This window comes from Beta vulgaris, chromosome 2 (genome assembly GCF_026745355.1).
Source record: "Beta vulgaris subsp. vulgaris cultivar EL10 chromosome 2, EL10.2, whole genome shotgun sequence".
Taxonomy (NCBI): domain Eukaryota; kingdom Viridiplantae; phylum Streptophyta; class Magnoliopsida; order Caryophyllales; family Amaranthaceae; genus Beta; species Beta vulgaris.
The window spans coordinates 53825184-53848122 of NC_079203.1; the positions used below are offsets into that span (position 1 = coordinate 53825184).

The following is a 22939-nucleotide window of genomic DNA, read 5'->3' on the forward strand; positions in this document are numbered from 1 at the left end:
GGGTCGGGGGAGGGAACGAAATTCGAACGAGGGTGGGGGAGGGGAGCGAAATTCGACGGGGGTGGGAGAAATCGAGAGGGCAATGTGAGGGGGTGTGGTGAGGGGTTGCGGGGGGTGATTGTTGGGGTTGGGGCAGGGGTGGGGGAGGAGGCAAAAGTGGTGGGAGGGTGGGAGGGTGGGAGTGGGTGGTGGGAAATTGGGTTAGGCTTAGGGTTAGGTTTGGTGTTAGAGGTAGGAGTTAGTATTAGTACTAGGATTAAGAATTAATTAGGGTTAAAAGCAGAAAATTAGGGTTAATGACTAACGACGGTTAACGCGGTTAGTCATTATGGGTATTTAGGAGTATTATTGTGAAATTGAGGGGTACCCCATGTATTTTCAAAAGTGCGAGGGTACCTCATGAATAAACCGAAAACTCGGGGGTATTTGGTGAAAAACCGCTATTTTTCTTAAGCAACCCCGACGGGCAAGGGCAAAGTTAGGCTTGGTTACGGAAAGGGATGAGTTTAACAAATAAATTTAAACATAATTGTGGAGAAAGACAATTTACCAATAAAATTTTTATTTATAGCTATAAATTTATAGCTATAAATTTGAAATTCATCCGCAAATTCCGCGATATTTTCACTGATTTCTGTAATTTTTTTTTTAATTTATTTAAATTCTGTTTTGTCAATTTTTTTTTAATTTTAAAAAAATTATGTTTTGTCAATTTTTTTAAATTTACTTAAATTCCCTGAGTTTAGTTTGTTGCTAGGTGCGTTTCAATCCAAGATCACAGTGTGGATGGTGGTCTCGAGTCTACATACAAATTTGCGAGAGAAAAGGGTTTATTTGCTGGGTTTTAGAAAATAGAAACCTCCCTGCAATGGCGAAAGAAGAAGCTACGAGCAACCCAAACAAGGCACTAACAAATACCCGATTCTCCAACCTTAAACCGGAGCTATCAGAACCAGTTCTTGAAGCTTTAAACCATGGCGGTTTTGAGCACTGTACGCCGGTTCAAGCCGCCACCATCCCTTTGTTATGCAGCTATAAAGATGTCGCAGTTGATGCGGCCACTGGTTCAGGAAAAACCCTAGCTTTCATCGTCCCTCTTGTCGAAATTCTCCGACGCTCCACCTCCTCTCCTAAACCACACCAAGTTTGTTCTCTCTGTCAATCTATTCTGGAATGTGAATTTCTTTTTACATATCATTCTTTTATTGTATCTTTTTACTAATAGATAGTTGAAAAGATATTAATGGTTGGAGTTGTGCAATGTTGATAGCAAAAATATTGTAACTAACAATTATGAGAAATTACTTTTTATTGATTTATGTTGTCTGATTCTAGTTATTGATTTAGTTTATCTGTTTATGAATGTTTGTTAGAAATTTAATTGAAAGTGGTGCTAATATTGGTGGCAACTTAGCTTATTTAATTTGCTCCTGTGTTCAAATGTGTGGAAAAATTAGGAACCGAAAGAAAGGAGGAGAAAGGTTATATGTTTCCTTTGTGAGAACTGAGAAGATATGGTTGGAGGAAGTTTACTTAGTGAAGATAGGCTCTGAATGATATGATCATTTAGTGCAATATATGACCGGAGGTTTCCTGTGGTGATTCCAAAGGAGCTTGGTGTTTGGTGCTTGGTGTAGAACTTTGCTAGATGATAGTGCATGATTTTTTTTTTGAGTGAATCCGTGTGTGTGATGTGTTTTTGTCTTTTCCTGGAAGTTTGGTGGATTGTTGTCGATTCCAAGCTAATTTCTTGCATGCCTAGGGGTAAAAGGGTACTCTTGCTGGTTGCTGCTATGATTCATTGATTTGTTTGTTCAAATCTCCTCAGATTTTTTTGAATGAAGATAACACTGGTGGGTAATTTGGTACAAAGTCATGAGTTTGTGCCTAAATTTTTATATGGAATAGCCCATGTGGATGTTTATGGTAATGCACCTCCAACCCCAAGTATCTCCCTTGCCCCCCTCCCCAAGTCTCTTTATCCCTTCTGGAGGGTAATATCACAAACTTTAGGCTGGAATTGCATCGTCGTGCAAATTTACACTCAAGATGTATGTCTTTGTTTTCCTATCTGAATCTTCATTAGCGATCATCACCCACTGTAGAGATTAAATGACATACTTTTAAGGCAATGTACTGGCATGCAAAATTCACCCAGGTCATTTCTTCCAATATCACATCCAAACTCATCACATCACATGCACTGAAACATTTGATGGTACTGTTGGAGATTCCTGCAATGATTTTTAATGAACGGGGATGAACGTATGATGCATGCCAAATGACTCCATGTGCCTGAATTTGATTCATTGTTTGGGGCTGATTATTATCATTGTTGTCGAATCACTTGCGAGTTGTGACTTTGTTCTGTATTAATATTATGGATCGAGCTAATGTTGCCTATTTTTTGGCTCCAAGCTTACTGATTTTCTGTTACCGGGAGTATTCATGCTAGGAGAGGTTGCTATTTGAGATTTTTGTTCTGTTTGTTACATCCTTTTCTTGTTGCCTGTGTCAGATATTTGTCTCAATTGGAAACAAAAGCTAATGGGAAAATTGGAGCTTTTTAAGAATGGGCAGTTATTAAACTTTGGATTTAGTCATTGGCCTATACAAAAGTTGTCATACCCTCTTGCCCCTCTTTTACGTGTTCTCGTATGTTTGTGTAAACTTCTATCAGCCAACAGAATGTAGGCTTTTTATTGTGCATAACATTTATGGTCTTGCAGGTGCTGGGGATAATTATTTCACCAACTAGAGAGTTGTCATCACAAATATATAATGTTGCACTGCCTTTTATCTCAACGCTTTCAAATGTCAAGCCAATGCTATTAGTCGGAGGAGTGGAAGTAAGAGCAGATGTGAAGAAGATGGAGGAAGATGGGGCAAATGTTTTGATTGGGACACCAGGAAGGCTGTTTGACATCATGGAACGTGTAGATGTCATGGAATTTCGTGACCTCGAGGTATATATATACATGGTTACATACACAGATATCAGTGTGTTTAGGTGTCTCTCACATTGGAAAGTTGATCATCTTGATATTCTTTATAATTTTTTTTGTTGGATTGCTGGCCTTAACTGGATGGTTTCACTTGTTTTTTTAGTTTAACTTATGTCTTTTCTGAGTCTTTCTATATTTTATTGATTTCTTGCACAGGTTTTGATTCTGGATGAGGCTGACAGGCTTTTGGATATGGGATTTCAGAAGCAGATTAATTCCATAATATCGCGCTTACCAAAGATTCGTAGAACTGGTCTGTTTTCAGCTACTCAGACTGAAGCAGTTGAGGAGCTGGCTAAAGCTGGATTAAGGAATCCTGTGAGGGTTGCAGTCCGAGCAGAAACAAAATCATCAGATAATGACCCCGGAATGGCCAGCAATTCAATAACACCTTCCGGCCTGCATATTGAGGTATTCAGATTCATAAAATTTAGCATGTCTTTGTTATCTTTTTGAAGCTTTGGCGTGAATTCTACTTTCACCCATATATACCCCCCAATGTTCTTTGGTGTGTGTGTGCGCACGCGCGCTTGTTTAGCTGGTGCTCTTGAGGGCTCAGCATTCATGAAGAGTTAGTTTCTGGTGGAGTTTTTCTCTTGTTGATCATTGTCTATGTAATAAGGGTCCTTATAAACTTGCCTGATCTTTTTAGGCCTGAATTTCCTTCTTTATGCCGTCTCTTGTTTATTGTCTACTCGTTGGTAGAAATTCGTCATTAAAAGTTGCAAATGCCTTTCCTGTTCAGTTAAGAAGAATTGAGAGGGGTTTGCATAGTAAGATACTATTGTTTGAACAAGGACCTGTAATAGATATGAAATTTAGGAATATATAAATGAAGGTGAAGAAGATAATTTGGGGGAATATTGATAGTTGATCACTTGTTCGAAATCTGATGCGTTTAATCATCAAGTGGTTGTCTGCAATCCCAGGCCTTCTGGTCGCTGGACAGTCCCAACTACAAACTAACAAAAGAAAGCAAAGTAAAACTAATTCTCAAATGTCTGATTTTTCTTTCCTCTGTGATATCCTCTATATATAATACACTGACTTCCTTTTCTTCTCTCACCTCTACTAATCTCTCTCTCTCCCTCCCCCCTCCAAAGCTAACTCTAATAGACTAAATTTGCAGCCAAAAGTGCCTAGGCCAGTGTATAACAGGACTTTGTTGTACTTTAAGCAGTGTCGGACTTGGTCGGAAATCATGGAGATTAGTGAATCATTGAATTTGCAAATAAATCATTATGTGTGCATATTCAACTACTGGAATTTTTTTCATTATTATCCTTCTGAAGCAAGAAAATGGTCTTTCCTTCAGAAGCACTGTAGCTGTTCAATGTATATGTGAAAATTAGTTATGTAATTCAAACTCCGGAATGGTAGAAAATTCAATTATTTTTCATGGACACGTAAGGAATTGTTGTCAATGGCCCCTTAAAATGTAAGTGTAGTTTGCCTACTATGAGATCCGTTGTTTTTCCATGATTAATTAAATTATCATTTTTTATATATATTTTTACTAGGAAATTAAGTCAGCCCAAGGGCTAATTGTAGGAAACACCAACACATTGGCTGATAAGGCATGTATAGCATGCTAAGGAAATACCCCAGCATAATGTTGGGGGGTAAGGATCGAACCCTGACCTCAGGGGCAAGAGAGAGCGCTCTACCCACTTGAGCTAACTCCTATCCTTATTAATTAAATTATCATAATAATATGTGTTAATCTATGTTATTTTCACAAATAAAAAGCAAGTTTATTCATGTAATGTGCTAATGCCAACCAGAATATACCCACTAGCTAAGTAAAAATGTTGTTGAGCTTACTTAAATTCTTCTGATATTTTACTTCCCAGCTTGTAATCTCTCTTTCATGATTTGCAGTATCTGGAGTGCGAGGCAGACAAGAAATCATCAGAGCTTGTTGACCTTCTTGTCAAATACAAATCCAAAAAGATTATTATGTGAGTTGCACGTGCTTCAGTGTATATACTTCTTACCATGAATTTCCGTAGAGGTGGAAAACTGTTAGTTGGATACGTTTTTTTAGTTATTTGATCGTAAATATGTGCTTTGGCTAAGACAATGACATAAATGATTTAATTTGGGACAATAGAAGAAGATCAAACACAAAAGGTTTAATGTGATTGGAAAGGAGGGAGATTACAAGAAGAAATTACAAGCTACTGGAAGTGCAATATATCACAGAATTTTCTCATACTAATATTTCTTTTTTCTTGTTTTTAAAAGAAGATCTAAAACGTAAGTTACATAATCCAAAGGCCTCTTATCAATAAGGCATACTGCTCGTAAGACCCGATGAATTGCTGATAAGAAAGGCTTAATAACTCAGGATTATCAGCAAGAGAAGTTCTTTCATGTTTCTCTGTCTCTACTTTGTGCAGCTACTTTATGACTTGTGCTTGTGTTGATTACTGGGGAGTTGTTCTTCCACAGCTCGCTGTTTTGAAGGGCCATTCACTAATTTCTCTGCATGGGAAAATGAAACAAGTATGTTTTTAAGTGTCTCACTCTTAAACTACTTCTAGAGACATTCGGGTTTAGAAATTATTCTTGTAGTTTGATCAGTATGCTTACTTAGTTTCTTACTTATTGATATTTGTATATATTCTTAGAATGCTAGAGAGAAAGCTTTAGCTTCATTTACAGGTCTTTCAAGTGGGGTTCTTCTTTGTACTGATGTCGCTGCTCGTGGATTGGACATACCAGGCGTTGACTGCATTTTGCAGGTAAGAGTGATTATTGCTGTGTTAATGTTGTTTGAAATTTGATCTCTTCCTTGAAGTTGATGTCATGTTCTTTTTTTTACTGGGGATTAAGGGATCAATTGCATACCTGTTATTGCCCAATGACATAGAAAGAGTAGCTGCTGTTATAATGTTGTGTTTCTGAGGTTGAAGTTGAACGTAGAATCTGTCATATCTTATATATTCAGGCTGTCTATAGGTAGGTTTTATCTTACAGAATTTCATTTGGGGGACAGATAGACTCATAGTATGTTGAGTCAAGAAGCGAAGTTATACTTAAGTGTTGCTTCTTGTATCCACCCGTCTGTTATTTTATTCATGTGCTGAACCTTCTTTCCTCTGTTCTGAAATTCTGATATTACGATTTTGTGACGAGCTTTGTTCCTCTGTGATGAAAGTAAATATGCTATTGGATAAAATATTGAGTTGTGAATGCTGCTGTTGGAAGTAGTGGTAGGTTGGCAAGTATGGCTGAAATTTTATTTCAGGACAGATTCTATCTTTTGATTTGATCACTTAAATGACAATAATTATGTTCTTTTTTTTACAGTATGACCCACCACAAGATCCAAATGTATTCATTCATAGAGTTGGTCGGACTGCTCGGATGGGAAAACAGGGAAGTGCAGTTGTCTTTTTGTTGCCCAAGGTAATTTCGAGACTCATCTTTCATAAATTTCTAGTGTAGACTTTGGTTCCCAATGTTTTAGTATTGCTACCTTATGTAATGTACTGAAAAATTACAGGAGGAATCATATGTTGAATTTCTGCGGATAAGGAGGGTTCCTCTACAGGAGATGATGTGCTCTGATAATGCTCCTGATGTCATTCCCGAGGTGGGTATTTTTGCAGTTTGAAGTATCGTTTGATGATTTTTTTTCTCAAGTTTACAATATTGTGGAATCATATATCTTTTCCCCATTTTCTTTTATCAATCTATATCTCAGATAAGGTCTGCTGCAAAAAAGGACCGTGATGTTATGGAGAAAGGACTTAAAGCATTTGTCTCATTCATCCGTGCATATAAGGAGCATCATTGCTCTTACATCTTCAGGTCATATGTTACCCCATTTCTTTAACTTTCGCTAATATGGTTTGTGCAATTACATTTTATGACAATATGGAAAAGCTGACAAATGATTGGGAAATTCGCCTTAATTATAGGTGGAAAGGACTAGAAGTCGGGAAGTTGGCAATGGGGTTTGGGTTATTGCAGCTACCTTCAATGTCAGATGTGAAGCTCCACACCCTATCAACTGAAGGTTTTATTCCAGCTGAGGATGTGAAGTTTCAGGAGATCAAATTCAAGTAAGTTTTTTGCTCCCTCCCCTTCCCTTTTTTCAATAAGATTGAAGTGCTGAGTAACGAGTGCCCTTAGAATTAACACGATTGCTTCTGGTTCCAAAGAATGTGGATATGTGAATAGCGAAAACTGTGTGTCAGAAAGTCATGATGATATCTTTTACGCTGCAACAAAACATAGGCTAACTAAGATTAATTCTCTTCACTGATGTCTTTGCTGAACGGATCTGAATTGGACTTGTTGGAACTTGTTTTAACTTATCAAAGCTTGTTTTATATTAGAACTTGTTGTAACGCATCTGAACTTATCAGAGCTTATTGGAACTTATCTGAATTTATTAGACATGAAACTTATTTATTAAGGTGAAAAGAATGCACCCTTATTAAGCTTTGGTTTAGGGACAAATCTCGTGAGAAACAAAGGAAAAGGAAGTTACTGGAGAAACGATCAGAAGAAAAGCAAAATCCAAAACCACAAAAACACAAACCCGCTCCAGATCATAAGACTGCTGCAATGAAGAAGAAAACAGCAAAACAAAGACGTGCTGTTCAGGATAAGGAAGATGATGATGAGTTAACTCGAGAATACCGCCTTTTGAAAAAGTTGAAAAAGGGAGCTATTGGTGAGGATGAGTATGCGAGGTTGATGGGAGCTGAAGATTTGCTTGAATGAAGAAGATCTAAATTCAGCAGAAGTTGAGCATGTTCCAACTTCTAAATCCAAGGACCAGCTGCCAGGAAGCTAATTAGCTTAGAGAGAGGTCAAGTGTCAACCCCTCCCTGAGATCTCGAGACTGAGAAAGAAATATTGGCTGCTCCCGCTTTATATTGATGTTTACACCATGAGTCGCCAATGCGATTGAGAAACATCGACATGGCGGAGCAACAAAGCTTCAAGAATATTTGAAGAAAAATATCACAAAGGTAAACTAGATATATCAATCGAAATCTTGAGTTTCAAATTTTTTATTTGTATTATCCCTATTGGTTGTGTATACAAAAGAGCCCGTCGACTGGCTGGTAATTGATTCTACAGTTGAGATGCTATAAGTTAGAGATTAATTTCTTTTGTTACTGAACTGGAATAGAATGAGGGAGTCCCCATGGGGATGTTCGATAAATCGGAATGATTGGTGCAACTTATCATGCCAAAGCTTTCACTTTCAGGTATAGACATATTGCAACTTTTCCCTTGTAATGACTGGCTTGTAGTTCATGGTTGAGATGTCTAAATCTCTCTAGGGATGAATGATGATACATCTGTTAACAGCTAATAACCATTAGGATTATTCATCTAAGTTGCTTGCTTCTGAATAATGTAGTTTTCCATTTTTTGATGGGGTTTATGCTGCTGCTGCCTTCTGAGCAAGCTTCCTTATTGGATTTTGGCAAGATTAATGTACTGTTTTCTGCTTATACTTTTTGCAGTTTACTGTAGAGAATGGCTGTCTCTGATTTTGTTATTATGTTTGCTCTTGGACACCCTGGCTCTGGTCTCCTTCGCCGCTTTTAACTGGCAGATAAAACGTGACGGCAAAAGCTTATACTCCCTCCGGTTTTTAAAGATCATCCCTCTTTTCATTTAAGTGTGATTCTAAAAAATCCTCTCTTTTTTACTTCATTCCTTATTTGGCAAATTTTTCCCTTTTTTATCCTCTCATGTCCCTATCATATGGTCCATCATTACACTATTAATTCAATTCTACTCCTTTTCTCTCTCCTACTCTATCCCTTTTTATTTGTTTATTTTCCTTAATTCCTTTCTCCCTTCTACTTTACCTACCTCATACCCCACACAAATTGATCATCCTTAGTATCCGTAGTAATAGTAACAAAGAGGATTTCTCAGAACCGGAGGGAGTAACTAATTGTAATTTGTAAGTACATGTTTGATATAATTAATATTACACTAATTTTTTTTTTCTAATTGCAACATCAAAATATTTACATCTTTCTAAAGTACTTATTTTGAGCATTATTTTGGGAGTAATTTGAACATTTGATACTTCTAAATTAATTAAATCGTTATTTGATCTTAAGTCGGTGTTACAAACTTACAACTCTTAAATAACTAGATTATTAACATCAAATAAAGTGTTCACATTGAAAAGTAAAATTACATTATAAATACCAATCTATTGAATAATTATACTGAAAGCTAGATCATAATTTATAATTGTCTAAACAATTTTAAATATACGCCAACCAAAAAAACCAAGCATTGCTCGAGTATTACCTAATTCTTCATGTGTGTTTTTATTATGCCATCATTTGAATTTATGTTTGTACTATTCAGTATTCACATAATATAATCATATGAGATTCTGTTAGATTTGTTTCTATATATACTTTTGAAATATTAACTTTAATAGAGAATTTAATAATAGAATTTTGTGTTGACAAACCTGAAAGCAGAACTGTAGTAGTAAAGTTGGTGGAAAACAGGTAAATAATCTTCTCTTTGTCTACTTTGATTGGGCAACTTGCCTTCCATCCATAATGTATTGGATAGAGAACCAAGGATGTACTAATCTAGTGGTTAAAATTGAGATGCTGTGAACAATAGGTCACATGTTCGAATTTCCATTTCCTTTTTTTATACTTTATACTACCTTCGTGTTTCATATGGATAAAAAAAATAATGTACCGGATAGACACCTTACATTCCATCCAAAAAGGAATGGGCCCTCTTCAAACCTCAATAGACAACAGAGTATTATCTTTGTTCTCATGGGATATCATGTGGTCCAAAAAGGTTTGGAATAGTGATGGGCTTTTCTATTGAAACTCCCTAGTCCCAAGTTTATACTGTTTCAAAATTCGAAAAAAGGACCGTGTTTCAAAATACAACGTCAATAGTCCGTTGAGGAAAGCTAAATTGTGGATTGATATGACCCCTACAATAAACTTTTTTCTTTTTGATAATAATACTACAATAAACTTTTGTCTAGTTAGAAATTTGGGTATGAACCCTTTACTTAGGTTAAAAAAAAAAAGAAAAGGTGTTTGAATTCTTAGAAGTAGTGGTATCTCATACTTTTGTAAGAAAATTGGTGCAATTTTAAGTAATGGAATGAAATCATCAAGTCAAGTTAAGATGTAGGAACAAGCGGCAAGGATTTGCTTATAAAGGATCGTTTTAATGAATATATTAGTTTTTTTTTATCCATATGAGTCACGAAGGCAGTATAAAGTATAAAGAAGGGGAGGGGGATTCGAATCTGTAACCTATCGTTTACAACACCTCAATTTTAACCAATAGGCCAAAACATACAATAACATGATAAATATATTGACTCAGACGTGGCTCTAAGGATATGGTTACATTGGTTTAAATGGAGAGGAACAATCGGGATATAGTGCGACCGCAGTAGCATATCATTTAGGATAGTAAGAGGGAGCTGCAAATATTGAGGATAAGATGAAAGTGACCCTATACGTCGGTTTGGGTATGTGAGATGTCAACTAGATGAGCCGGTACAGGACCAGACCAAAACCGGTTGGATCAGTGGATTTTTCCGGTCCAGTTTTGGACCTATTATTGGACGGGAATCTGCATTATTTTTCTATAAAAAAATTATATAAATTTATACATATTTATAAATTAGATACATTACAATTTAATAATCGAACAATAATAACATTAAAGTTAGTAAAGAGTAGGTTTTAAACTTTCTAACTTTATAACTTTGATTTTTTTTTTAACCTTTAAACAATTTTTATTCGGAAAAACAGAAATTCCAGTCCAACCGCTCCGGACATAAATTTTCCGAGTTTGGATCGGAATGGAAACCCGAAATCCTGATTTTTGACGGACCGAGAACCGGACCGAAATCCTCGGTCTGGTCCAAATTCCAGTCCGACCTTACCTTTTGCACACCCCTAATTCTAGCAAGCAGATACTATAATCTACAAGACTACAGCCACACAAGGTTGTGTTAGTCTATGATTTTGCAACACTCTCTCTTTCTTAGCTTCACCATACAAGGGTAATTAAACTTCATATGTGTCCTCTTCTCCCATTCTATATAACAACTTTGTTTACATTTTGTAATTGTCTGAAACCATATACTTTAACCTTGTTGCCAAATCCATTTCCATATGTACCCAAAAGAAGTCCTACTCAATTCTTTATGTTCTAATTCCAAAACAAAACTTGAGTCTGGACTTCAATTTGAAACAATAAGCTAAGATATCTGATAAAGTATAAATCTATTCCTGGGACCTCAACCAAAAGCTTAAGCTGGTGGTTGAGGCCCCAAGAATAGATTTATACTCTATCAGTATCACTTCAGATTTCACTTTCTCACTTCTGCAGCTTTGGAAGCATGCAACAAGTTGTCTCTTGCATCGAGTAGTGCTTTTGGTCTTTGGGTTTAAAGTTTGTGCAAATTACTATCAGCGGTTACGTCACTTTAATTACTTTGGTTTCAAAATTATCATATGGAAAAAACCGAAAAAGGTGAATAGAAAACTTTGAGGAAAAGCGAACTTTAATTTGATTCCTACTTCATGGAAGTATGTTAGACAGTAGACACAAACCAAAACGGCTATATCGATGTTTTGCCTTAAATATGTTTGGCTCTACGTCTTTTGCTAATTGCTAGTTAACATACAAGTTTTTCAACAACAAAACATTATATCCAAAAAATAGGGAAATAATATAAGAAATATGGAATATTTTCCCTAAATATAGCTAGAAACCAAAACATCTCATTTTACCTGCTTTTGAAACATAACTTTTTGCTAATTGTTCATGTAGGCTTTGCCGCATGAATATATTTTCATTAGGAAAGGAAAATTTAGGCAAATCCTTTCAATTCAAAGGCCAGCCTAAAACATTCTTGCAGATGAGTGAATTTTTTTTTATTGATCTCCAACAATACCGTTATTTTATTATTGCTTTTTTCATAAAAAATAAGAAAATTTAGAAAAAATAAGAAAAATTCATAAAACTAGTGAAGGAAATTTAAGAAAAAGTTTAGAAAAAAAAAAGAAAATTCAAAAAAGTTTAGAGAAATAGAGAACAAACATGCTAAGGCTATGTTCTTTTGAAGTGAATTAATTAATAATCAGTTCAATTTAGTTAGCTTCCTCTTATAGTTTTAGTTCAGTTCAGTTTTGACAAATTAAGTTTAGTTCAGACTAATTAAATTCAGTTCAGACAAATTAAGTTTAGTTCAGATCAATTAAATTTAGTTTAAACAAATTAAGTTTAGTTCAATTCACTTCACTTCATAAGAATAAAGCCTAAATCAAAGATTTATTACGTGGAAAACCAATGAATCGATGATGATTCGTTTTTAACTTAATACTGCTTGTCCTTTATAAAACGGTATAATATTATATAGAGTTGACTTGTTGAACAAAACCTAAACGACAAGCTATTACCTAAACTACAGCATTTTATAGTATTGTAGCGTAGGATTTAAGAGTATAAAGCCGCTAATCTTCACCATAATCAAGGAAAGTGCTTTTACTTGATTTCAAAAACTAGTGCTTTGAAGGATAGGAGTTAGCTCAAGTGGGTAGAGCACTTCCCCTTGGCCCTCGTGGTCAGGGGTTCGATCCTTACTCCCAGCATTATGCTGGGGTATTTCTTTAGTATGCTATGCATGCGTTACCAACTAATGTGTTGGTGTTTCCTACAATCTAGTAGCTGTGTAGGGGTTAGCTATTGGGCTAACTTAATTTCCTAGTCAACAAAAAAAAAATAGTGCTTTGTCTTTTCCGGAAACTCCTTAATGGGCTGCCTTCAAAGTCCATGACTAAACATCATTGGGCTTGTTATTTTGGTTAAAGAAGAGCGCAGACTATAAATGCGGCTCACGGGCAATTCTCTCTGTGGAGCTTCGTACCACATAAATCCCATGCGTGCCAAATTATTGAACTATAGCTCCTTCCACACTTCCACATTTTCGCATGAATCACTTGTTTCATTTTTACCTTTTGCCTTGTTTGACAAATATAGTTTAGAATTTAGCGGTTAGAGCTTACAGTTTGCTATTAGAGTTTTAACTTTTTGTTCAGCAGATTTGACTGCTGATTTGACAACTTTTTTTATAAATGTCTTTGGTAAAAATTAACTGATTACTAAAAATTTATTGTCATTTGTTTGTGTAAAATGACATTTATAGACATTTTAATACATATGTGTAGTATTATTATTAGGGGTAAAAAAATCATTAAATATATTTCTACCTAATCTTCTAAAGAAAAAACTCCTAATAGGAGCTTTTTCATTTTGAGAGTTTTTATTCCAAAACTCTCTTTTACGAAATACCCCTTTTAGAGTTCTTGACTAGTCAAAACTCTAAAAGTGGTCCAAACCTCTCTTTTTGCTCCAAAACACTAATTTCCAAACACCCCCAAAGTGAATCAGTGAGTGAGGGATAGCTCGATTGATTAGAGCTTTCCTTCCGATTTCAGGTGATCCTGAAATCGATTTTCATCCCCGTTTTTGTGGCTCATTCGCACCAAAAAAAAAAAACAAAGTGAATCAGATTTGAGTCGATGTTGATGCATGTTTTATTTCAAGTTAATGATTTTAATTCTGTCATACTACTAATCGATGCTACTAATAAGAAATATGGATATGAAACTAGATTGATCTCAGATAGGGTCGGTTCTGAGGGGGTGTTGAGAGGGACAATAACCTAACGCCTAAGCTTGAAAGGACGCCAATCTTCTAGGTTCTGAAATAATAGTAGGGAAAATAATGATTTAGGGAAAAAGAGAAAAGAAAATAATGTTTTCTTCAATCTTCACGCTTAGAATTACGCTTCACTAGCGAAACTCTTTAGCTCATGATTTAGCTCATATAACTTCTATGCAGTCTAGTGAGACTATTTGGGAGGACGATTTCCTTAGTTTTGTTGTTTCGGGTGCTCGTTCCGATTTAATGAAGTAAGCTTCCTTTTGTGGGTTCCCCCAAGAAAGAATTACTCTTCACTAGCGAGAAACTCTTTAGCTCTACGCCCTCTACCCCTTCTCTCTCTCGGATCCAGAACTCTTCTTCTAATTCCCAAATTTATCACTAACCACCTTTAAAATCATAGATAATTTCAATTTTTTCCAAAAATCGAGCCCTTATTAATATTAAACCTCCTTGACTTCCTCTTAATTATGGCAAAGGAATTTTTTGCTCTACAATTTATGTTATGCGGAAGCGTTAAATAAACCAACAAGAATTCACAACAACCAAGCACACACACAAGAAAACAAGAAAGCGAATAAATGAACACACAAGATTTAACGAGGTTCACTATCAATGTGATAGCTACTCCTCAAGGCAGGGAAAAAGATTGTTTCACTATGAACGAGACGATTACAAATACAATAGGCAAGATTCAATTGAATGGATTTCCAATTGAATCTCAAAGACTCTCTCTAATCTTCTCTATTTGTTTTCTCTAATCTCTCTCTCTAGTATTTTGTGGTTAAAAGCCCTAAATATGACAAAACATATTTATATGAAGTCTAAGATACAAGCCCTAAGTCGTAAAATAAAACCGAGTGAAGAAATCGCCCTCGCGCGTCGCGGAAAAAACAGCCCAGATCGGCCCGCGACAAGCGTCGCGACTCGCGAACCCCTCGCGATGGCCTCGCGATACTCGTCGCGACTCGCGACGAGCCTCCTGCCTTGCTGCTGCTCGCTGCTCCAAAAACAGTCTCGTCGCACCTCGCGACACAGATCGCGACTCGCGACCGAGCTATTCCTTTTTTGGTTCAGCTCCTTCGCAAGTCACATCTCACAAATCTCCACCTTGACTTGCATCTACTACACAACTCCACCTCGAAACCATCAACACAGCATGTATCTCTGCAGCAGTACGCGAGATACTCCTTCCCCTTCTGCTCATGCATCTTTCACCCGATGCCAGGCTTGCCCTCATATGAGTCTCACCCAATCTCGCCAAGATCGCTGACCACTCATCATGAACGACCCGGACTCACAGCCTATGAGACCCATGTTGCGCATTCACCTGAAACCCAATTTATTACCCGTCGGAAATCAAATCGCCTTCACTGAACCGCAAACACACTAGCTCCACCTTAATCAAGACGAGCCAGTACCCTGCCAGTTGCTCCAACTAGAGCCATTTGCACTTACGTCTAAGTACCCAAAACAAATCACCCTTGGCGCAGGGGAACTTCCGTCGAAGTTCTTCTATGCTCGCGCCGGAGCACTCCACCCCGTTCTCACTGGAACGCAGGCAACTCCTCCTGGAGTTCCAATCTAGCTACCTCTTTGGACTTCTCTCAGAATCACCTCTCACCCAACACTCCCTGGCAAAGACATGTCGCTCGAGATCCCATAGCTATAAGTTGGCACACAAGTATCGATGGAACCGAACCTTATCATACCAATCTGCTGTTGAGAGACCCTTGGTTGTTCTTCTTGATGACCCTTAGTTTCAACCAGTTGTGTAGAAGTTCCCACAAACTCTACCTCACTGTTGACACTCTCATCCTCAGCCCAACTAGTACTCTCAAACCCAGTTGTTAAACTCATTCCCGTTGACTCTGACCTCTCAATCTGTGAAGAAGCCCCTATAAGCTCCACCTCACACTCAAGACCATCATTTTTCAACCCAGAATGCAGTTTCAACTCAGAATCATCTCTAGCCAGTGCCGTACCCTGTAAATCATACAAGTTACCCACACCTGACTTCACGCCACGAAGTAACTCACAAGAACCCTTCACCACACGCAAAACTCCATCCCCTCCTTGGAATCGAAAACCCTTACGGTCTAACATCCCAAGAGATATAAGATTTCTCTTAAGTTGTGGAACATGCCTCACGCCTCTAAGATCCTTAACTCTCCCATCATGCATTCTAAACCTCACAGAACCTACTCCAACCACCTCACACACCGTATTGTCACCCAAAGTAACACTACTCTTGCATAAGCTATAGGTCGAAAACATCTCCTTGTCAGAACACATATGTGAAGAACATCCACTTCAAGAACCACTTATCTTCTAAGCGTTTCTCCTCATGGACAATTAGAGCTAAATCCTCCTCAAGTCATAGTCAACCTTATTTTGTTTTGCAAAAGAAGCCGAACCATCCTTCTTAGGACATTCACTCTTCCAATGACCCGGTTCTTTACAATAATGGCAAAGATCACTACTTTTAGGGCCCTTCGACCTAGGTTTTCTCCTATCCCTACTCGAATCTCCCTTATTTTTCTCATTTGCTACCAAACCTGCAGAATAATCACGATCCTCTACCATATCACCAGTTGCTTTATGACGCAATTCCCTAGTGTAAAGTGCCGACTTTACCTCCTCTAGGGACACAGTGTCTTTTCCAACCACAAAAGACTCTACAAAATGTTCATAGCTACTTGACAATGAAACCAACAATATCAACGCAGCATCCTCATCCTCAATCTTAACATCTAAATTACGCAAGTCCAGTAAAATAGAATTCAAACGATCGAGATGATCTTTTAGGGACATACCTTCTCTCATGCGTAGGCCAAACAACCTTTGCTTCAATAGCAATTTGTTTGTGAGCGACTTTGTCATGTACAAGCTCTCCAGTTTCAACCACAAACCTGCAGCCGTGATTTCATCTGCAACCTCTGTGATGACATCGTCCGCCAAGCATAGCAAGATAGTGGAGTGTGCTCTTTCCTCCATAGATTCCAACTCAGCCTCAGTTAGACCAGTCAGATTTCCCTCTTTCGATGTCGTTGTGAAACCCTTAATCAATGGTTTCCAGATACCTTGTTGTTTCAATAAAGCTCTCATCTTTATCTGCCATAGCCCAAAACTATTCCTTCCCGTAAACTTGTCGATCTTTAAGGTTGTTGTTGCCATGTCCCAAAAGCGATTAACCCCGGTGTTAACCTGTAGCTCTTGATACCACTTGTTATGCGGAAGCGTTAAATAAACCAACAAGAATTCACAACAACCAAGCACACACACAGAAAACAAGAAAGCGAATAAATGAACACACAAGATTTAACGAGGTTCACTATCAATGTGATAGCTACGTCCTCAAGGCAGGGAAAAAGATTGTTTCACTATGAACGAGACGATTACAAATACAATAGGCAAGATTCAATTGAATGGATTTCCAATTGAATCTCAAAGACTCTCTCTAATCTTCTCTATTGTGTTTTCTCTAATCTCTCTCTCTAGTATTTTGTGGTTAAAAGCCCTAAATATGACAAAACATATTTATATGAAGTCTAAGATACAAGCCCTAAGTCGTAAAATAAAACCGAGTGAAGAAATCGCCTCGCGCGTCGCGGAAAAAACAGCCCAGATCGCGACCCGCGACAAGCGTCGCGACTCGCGAACCCCTCGCGATGGCCTCGCGATACTCGTCGCGACTCGCGACGAGCCTCCTGCCTTGCTGCTGCTCGCTGCTCCAAAAACAGTCTCGTCGCACCTCGCGACACAGATCGCGACTCGCGACCGAGCTATTCTTTTTTTGGTTCAGCTCCTTCGCAAGTCACATCTCACAATTTAAATAGGGATAAATCACATTTGAGTAATGCATTAGAAACTTTAGGAAAACATTAGAGTTAATGTTATTAGTAATGATTTTGCATCTTGGAAAACTCGTATAACTCATTTTTTATGTTTCTTTTAATATCATGTATTAGATGATGACATATGAGTTGTTTTAACAAAATATATATTTGGTAATTTTATTAATATAAATGTATTCTCGTAAACAATACATTATTTTAATAGAATTACTATCATATGTTTTTAATTTTTTTTATAATATACTTTTTTTTTTTTTTTGAAAAGCCCCAAAATTGTGAAAATTGCACAGTATAGGGGGTTTGATGTCGAGACCTCAAGTACATAAACTAAAGTCTTAACCACTAGACTAAATTGTATTTAGTATTATTATCATAAAGTATTATATTAATAAATGAACTTTTCTTACCCGGGGAATAGCCCGGGCCTAATAACTAGTTAGTTTATTATAAGAAGTCTTATTAATAATATCCTTTCAAAAAAAATATTATTAATTATATTCATCAATTAATATAAGCTTACATAATTTTTCAATGTATAGAGAGCCACAAAGACAATTGATTTGGACAAAATTTGATCCTATTTATTGGACGCTACCTCTCAAGACTTTAACCAACTAAACTAGTTGACATCAGCTAACAACATCAATATGTGCTGCATAAAAGTATTCAATATAAGCACACATAGTTAGAATCACGTCTAACTAGATTCAAAGAAACGAAATAAGCTCATATAAGTTCAAATGAGTGATATTCAGGTAAAGACATCATACCAATATAAACATACGGTGTAGATGAATCCGAATCAGTGAATCACACAATCCTATATAGCCGTTCAACATAGGGCCATATTACCATTTCACCCACTCCATATTTTATCATATTTTTGAATTTGAGAAAAAGGTGGGAAGAGAGAGAATATAGTGAGATAGACGTTGGAAGTTCTTATATCTTAACACTTAACAGCAAACCAGCATTTTTGACTGTTTCCCCTGTATCTTCAAATCAAATTTCACAACTGCAAACAGAATATTAAGGGATCATTCTTTTAATACACACTTTCTTTTTCACTGAGTATCATTCCTTTCTTTCTTTCTTTAAAACTTAGAAAAAAAATTCAGCTTAAAAAAGCTTCCAACAACTGTACACTCTTCTCATTCAAAAGCTCAAATGCTTCTTCTTCTACATTCAAATTTTGATACCCAGAATTCAAAATCTTCTTAAAATCAAAACCCTAATTTTTCTTGGTTGATTTGAGGGAGAAAGATTGAATCTTTTTGAATTATGGGTACATCTTTTAGGAAAGAAGATGGTTTAAACTTAACTGAGCCAACTGGGTTGGTGACTGAGTCACTCACCGAGTTAGGTACTGAACGTAGAAGAAGTATGGAGAGTGGTTCTGATATTCTTTCAGGGAAGAAATCTTCATCTTCTCCACCACTTTTGGGTTGGCCAATTAAAGCTGCAATTCCCAAATCTGTTGTTTCTGGGTCACAAAAACCAGTTTTAAATGATGATTCTGAGCTCAAAAAGCATAATTTGAACATTTCTGGTAATTTTGGAAACTTTAAGTTTCTGGGTTTTTGAAAATTTTGTGGTTTAATTGGATGAATGTTAAGTGTTTGTTATAATGTCACAGAGATGGAGATGATGAAAGAGAGGTTTGCAAAGTTACTACTTGGAGAGGACATGTCAGGAAGTGGGAAAGGGGTTTCTACTGCTCTAGCTATTTCTAATGCTATCACTAATTTATGTGGTAAATCACTAAATTGTCTCTCTTTATGTTTTTTTCTAGTGTTTGGGTTGTAATAAGTGTGGTTTTATGCTTAATTTAGTTTGATTTTTGATGGTTTAGCTACGATTTTCGGGCAATTATGGAGGTTAGAGCCATTGGCTAGAGAGAAGAAATCGATGTGGCGAAGAGAGATGGAGTGGTTGCTTTGTGTTGGTGATCACATTGTTGAGTTAATACCAACTTGGCAGACATTCCCTGATGGAAAGAAACTAGAGGTAGTGCATTCTTCCTGAGTTTCCAACAATTTTCTGTTGGTTAAAAAACATGTATTGAGCATGAGAGTTTTGGGGAAAGGGTATGGAATTACGATTTTCTTATACACTATAATCATTTTTGAAATGACATTGACACATTGTCCTAGAGCTTGTTAATTGTCATACATAATTGACATTGTCTACTAGAAATTTCATTTTGCATAATTTTCTGTTCTTACATGGGTACTCTGCACCTATGTTCAGACTCGGGTAGTCAGTCGCACGTAGGTATGTGTCCAAGTGTCTGATTCGACATATTGGAGTGTCCATGATTTTGGCCTCGAATGAAGTGTCCATACCTATGTCGGAGTGTAGAGGATCCAATGGAAAGATATGTGTACTTCAAATCTTTCTTAAGTGGCCTTGTTGGAGGCCTTGATTGAGGCATTATAATTGAATGATAATGGCGATGGTGATGGCAATAGTATCAACTATGGGGGGAATGTGGAAGCTAATTTTCAGAAAATCAAAGACTTCATTTAAAAATACAGAGAAATCATCCTAAGATAAGATCCATGTACATAATATTAGTTCAGAGACTTGGTATTCTTGATCAACTGTGTGTGGGAATGTGGAAGCTAATTGGCACAAAATCAAAGCTTTTTTGCAAGTTTATAGAAGAGGGATGTATCTAAGATCTAGCTGAAAAATGTCATAAATTTGAGGAACATACAACTCCTTGTTCCTAAAGCCTAAAGTTGTAACATTCCATGAAATTCTGAAGTATCATTTATTCATTAAAATCTAGCTTTAACAGACCTTTCAATATTGTGCTGCACATTTTCAGGTTATGACTTGCAGACCTCGGACAGATATTTTCATTAATCTTCCAGCTCTTCGCAAGCTAGACAACATGCTCATTGTAAGATTTCAGTTCTCTGCTTTCTCAGTTGTATCCTAGTTAGTGGCTTGGTTCTGTGACTTCGTCTAACACAACTACTACATCTTTTTCGTGTCATCAGGATATACTCGATAGTTTCATCAAAACCGAGTTTTGGTATGTTGATCAAGGAATAGTAGCCTCAGATTGTGATGGTTCATCCTCGTTCAGGAAAACTTTACACAGGCAAGAGGAGAAGTGGTGGCTACCAGTACCTCGAGTTCCTGCAGGTGGCCTCCAAGAGAGTTCTAGGAAGCAGCTGGATCACAAGCGTGAATGCACCCACCAAATACTCAAAGCAGCCATGTCTATTAACAGCATGGTTTTAGCTGAAATGGATGTTCCTGACTCCTATTTGGAAACGCTTCCAAAGGTCTAAAATCTTACAAGTATAAATGTTTATTACTCCTATGATTTATTATTGCTTAAAGCTGATGTTGGTAAACAAAAAACGTTAATATTTTCAGAATGGAAGAGCATGCCTTGGGGACATGATGTACCGGTACATCACATCAGACCACTTCTCTCCGGAATGCTTGCTTGATTGCCTAGACCTATCATCTGAGCACGTTGCTCTCGAGATAGCAAATCGAGTAGAAGCATCAATATATGTCTGGAGGAGGAGACTCCATCCAAAACCTGCAACAAATCCCCCGAGATCCACTACAAAATCATCATGGGGAATGGTCAAAGATCTAATGGTTGATGGAGATAAAAGAGAGCTCCTTGCTGAAAGAGCTGATAGATTGCTCCTATGCTTAAAGCAGCGCTTCCCTGGCCTCACTCAAACTACATTAGACACCACTAAAATTCAATGCAACAAGGTTAAAATTTAATGATTTTGTGTTCTTTCACATACATACTGCAGTTTTTTATCCTTCTGTTGCTACCAAACTAAATTTTCTTCTATATTACAGGATATAGGAAGATCCATCCTAGAAAGCTACTCAAGAGTTTTAGAGAGCTTGGCATTCAACATTGTTGCTCGCATAGATGATCTACTATATGTTGATGATATAACCAAACACACTGATAAGTTAACCTCTGCGCCTAATGTCAGTGTTATGGCTCATAAGAAGGTCTCAAAACTAACCTCAGTGCCACCCTCGTGCACACCTTATGGATCAGCTTTCAGCACTCCAAGCTTCTCACCTGCTCCACTAGTTAGTCCAGCTAGGGGATTAGACCGAACTCCTTTTGTCAATCGCGAGATTGGTAAGCCTCCTAAGCGCGGTCTTGGTGTTAAGAGAGTGCTTACTAACTACCTAGGTGGTGGTGAATTAAAGGCCAAAAATTGTTCAAATCTCATTGAAGGTCCTCCTGTAACAACAAAGTCAAGTGTTGGCTCGCCTGCATCATCAAGGGATGATGCAGAGAACATGGATCCTCAAAGAAACTCGATTTCCCACCAAAGGACTAGTAGATTTAGATGAAAGTCTTGCTAGTGTATATTTAGCATTCAGCTAATAAGGTGGTGAAACAAGAGAAAAGGTTCATCTCTAACTGATATAGTGATGATTTGATGAGAATGTACAATGTTCCAGGATTTTTTTATTTATTTGGATTGGTAGGATCTAGGACACTGTTATGCTGTGTTGTTCTTGGTTTGTTTATTTGAACTATTATATTTGTCCAGAATATATGTATTTTATGTAGAGTTTATATTGATGAGAATCTAAAGATCATTTGCATGTTTAATGTTTAAATTTGTGCTTTGTTATTGGAAGGTTTTATAGAAAGAATAAAAAGCTAAAGTGGGCATCTCGAGAGTTGAACTTGGGACCTTAAGGCCTAAGTGAGAGACTCAATGCAACCGTTTCACCGACCTCCACCCAAAGTAATTTATTATTATTATTATTATATATTATTATTATAATTTATTTTTATAATTATTGTATTATTATTATAATTATTGTATTATTATTATAATTATTTATTATTATTAGATATTATTATTATTATTTATTTATTATTATTATGTTAATTATTAATATTTTTATTAATATTTATTATTCCCCTCAAAAAAATATATTAATATTTATTATTATTATTATTATTATTATTTATTATTATTATTATTAAATAATAATAATAATTTTCCATTTTCTTTGATGTTTCTAACCAAATAACATTTTTCATCAAAAGAAAACCCTTTCCATTTCTCTTATAACCCGTTCTTATACCCTTTCCTTTTCCTTTCAACGAACCAAACGCCCTTAAACTACTAGTTCCTCGTAAAAAATAAATTACTAGCCACCACTATAAGTTCAAATGCTTCTAATCAATCCATTCAAAGGCAATTAGGAATATTTAAATTTAATTCATAATAACAATTAAGCTTTAATAGTATTATAGGTAGAGTGTTTTACATATAAGTATTATATACACTTCATTAAGCCGTTCTTACTCATGATAAGTGAAAATATTTC

At 36.6% G+C, this 22939-nt stretch overlaps 2 protein-coding genes across 2 annotated transcripts; both read left to right on the forward strand.

Moving 5' to 3' along the window:
• The first annotated feature begins 746 nt into the window (after positions 1-746).
• On the forward strand, positions 747-8488 carry LOC104905005 (DEAD-box ATP-dependent RNA helicase 18). The gene is made up of 11 exons (XM_057392808.1): positions 747-1144; positions 2730-2966; positions 3162-3416; positions 4887-4966; positions 5408-5513; positions 5639-5752; positions 6321-6419; positions 6517-6606; positions 6718-6824; positions 6935-7078; positions 7472-8488. The coding sequence occupies exons 1-11, from the start codon at positions 869-871 to the stop codon at positions 7743-7745; spliced, it is 1782 nt and encodes a 593-aa protein (XP_057248791.1). The 5' UTR covers positions 747-868; the 3' UTR covers positions 7746-8488.
• A 9960-nt stretch (positions 8489-18448) lies between these two features.
• On the forward strand, positions 18449-22208 carry LOC104904998 (rop guanine nucleotide exchange factor 7). Its single transcript, XM_010693441.4, has 7 exons — positions 18449-19133; positions 19221-19337; positions 19437-19591; positions 20418-20492; positions 20593-20883; positions 20978-21334; positions 21428-22208. The coding sequence occupies exons 1-7, from the start codon at positions 18866-18868 to the stop codon at positions 21941-21943; spliced, it is 1779 nt and encodes a 592-aa protein (XP_010691743.1). The 5' UTR covers positions 18449-18865; the 3' UTR covers positions 21944-22208.
• The last annotated feature ends 731 nt before the right edge of the window (positions 22209-22939 follow it).

Coding starts and splice junctions, on each gene's coding strand:
- LOC104905005 (XM_057392808.1), top strand. CDS start 869: ATGGCGAAAGAAGAAGCTACGAGCAACCCAAACAAGGCACTAACAAAT. Junction 5,514..5,638: donor TGCATGGGAAAATGAAACAA/GTATGTTTTTAA, acceptor ATATATTCTTAG/AATGCTAGAGAGAAAGCTTT. Junction 6,607..6,717: donor CTCCTGATGTCATTCCCGAG/GTGGGTATTTTT, acceptor TCTATATCTCAG/ATAAGGTCTGCTGCAAAAAA.
- LOC104904998 (XM_010693441.4), top strand. CDS start 18,866: ATGGGTACATCTTTTAGGAAAGAAGATGGTTTAAACTTAACTGAGCCA. Junction 20,493..20,592: donor AGCTAGACAACATGCTCATT/GTAAGATTTCAG, acceptor TCGTGTCATCAG/GATATACTCGATAGTTTCAT. Junction 20,884..20,977: donor ATTTGGAAACGCTTCCAAAG/GTCTAAAATCTT, acceptor TAATATTTTCAG/AATGGAAGAGCATGCCTTGG.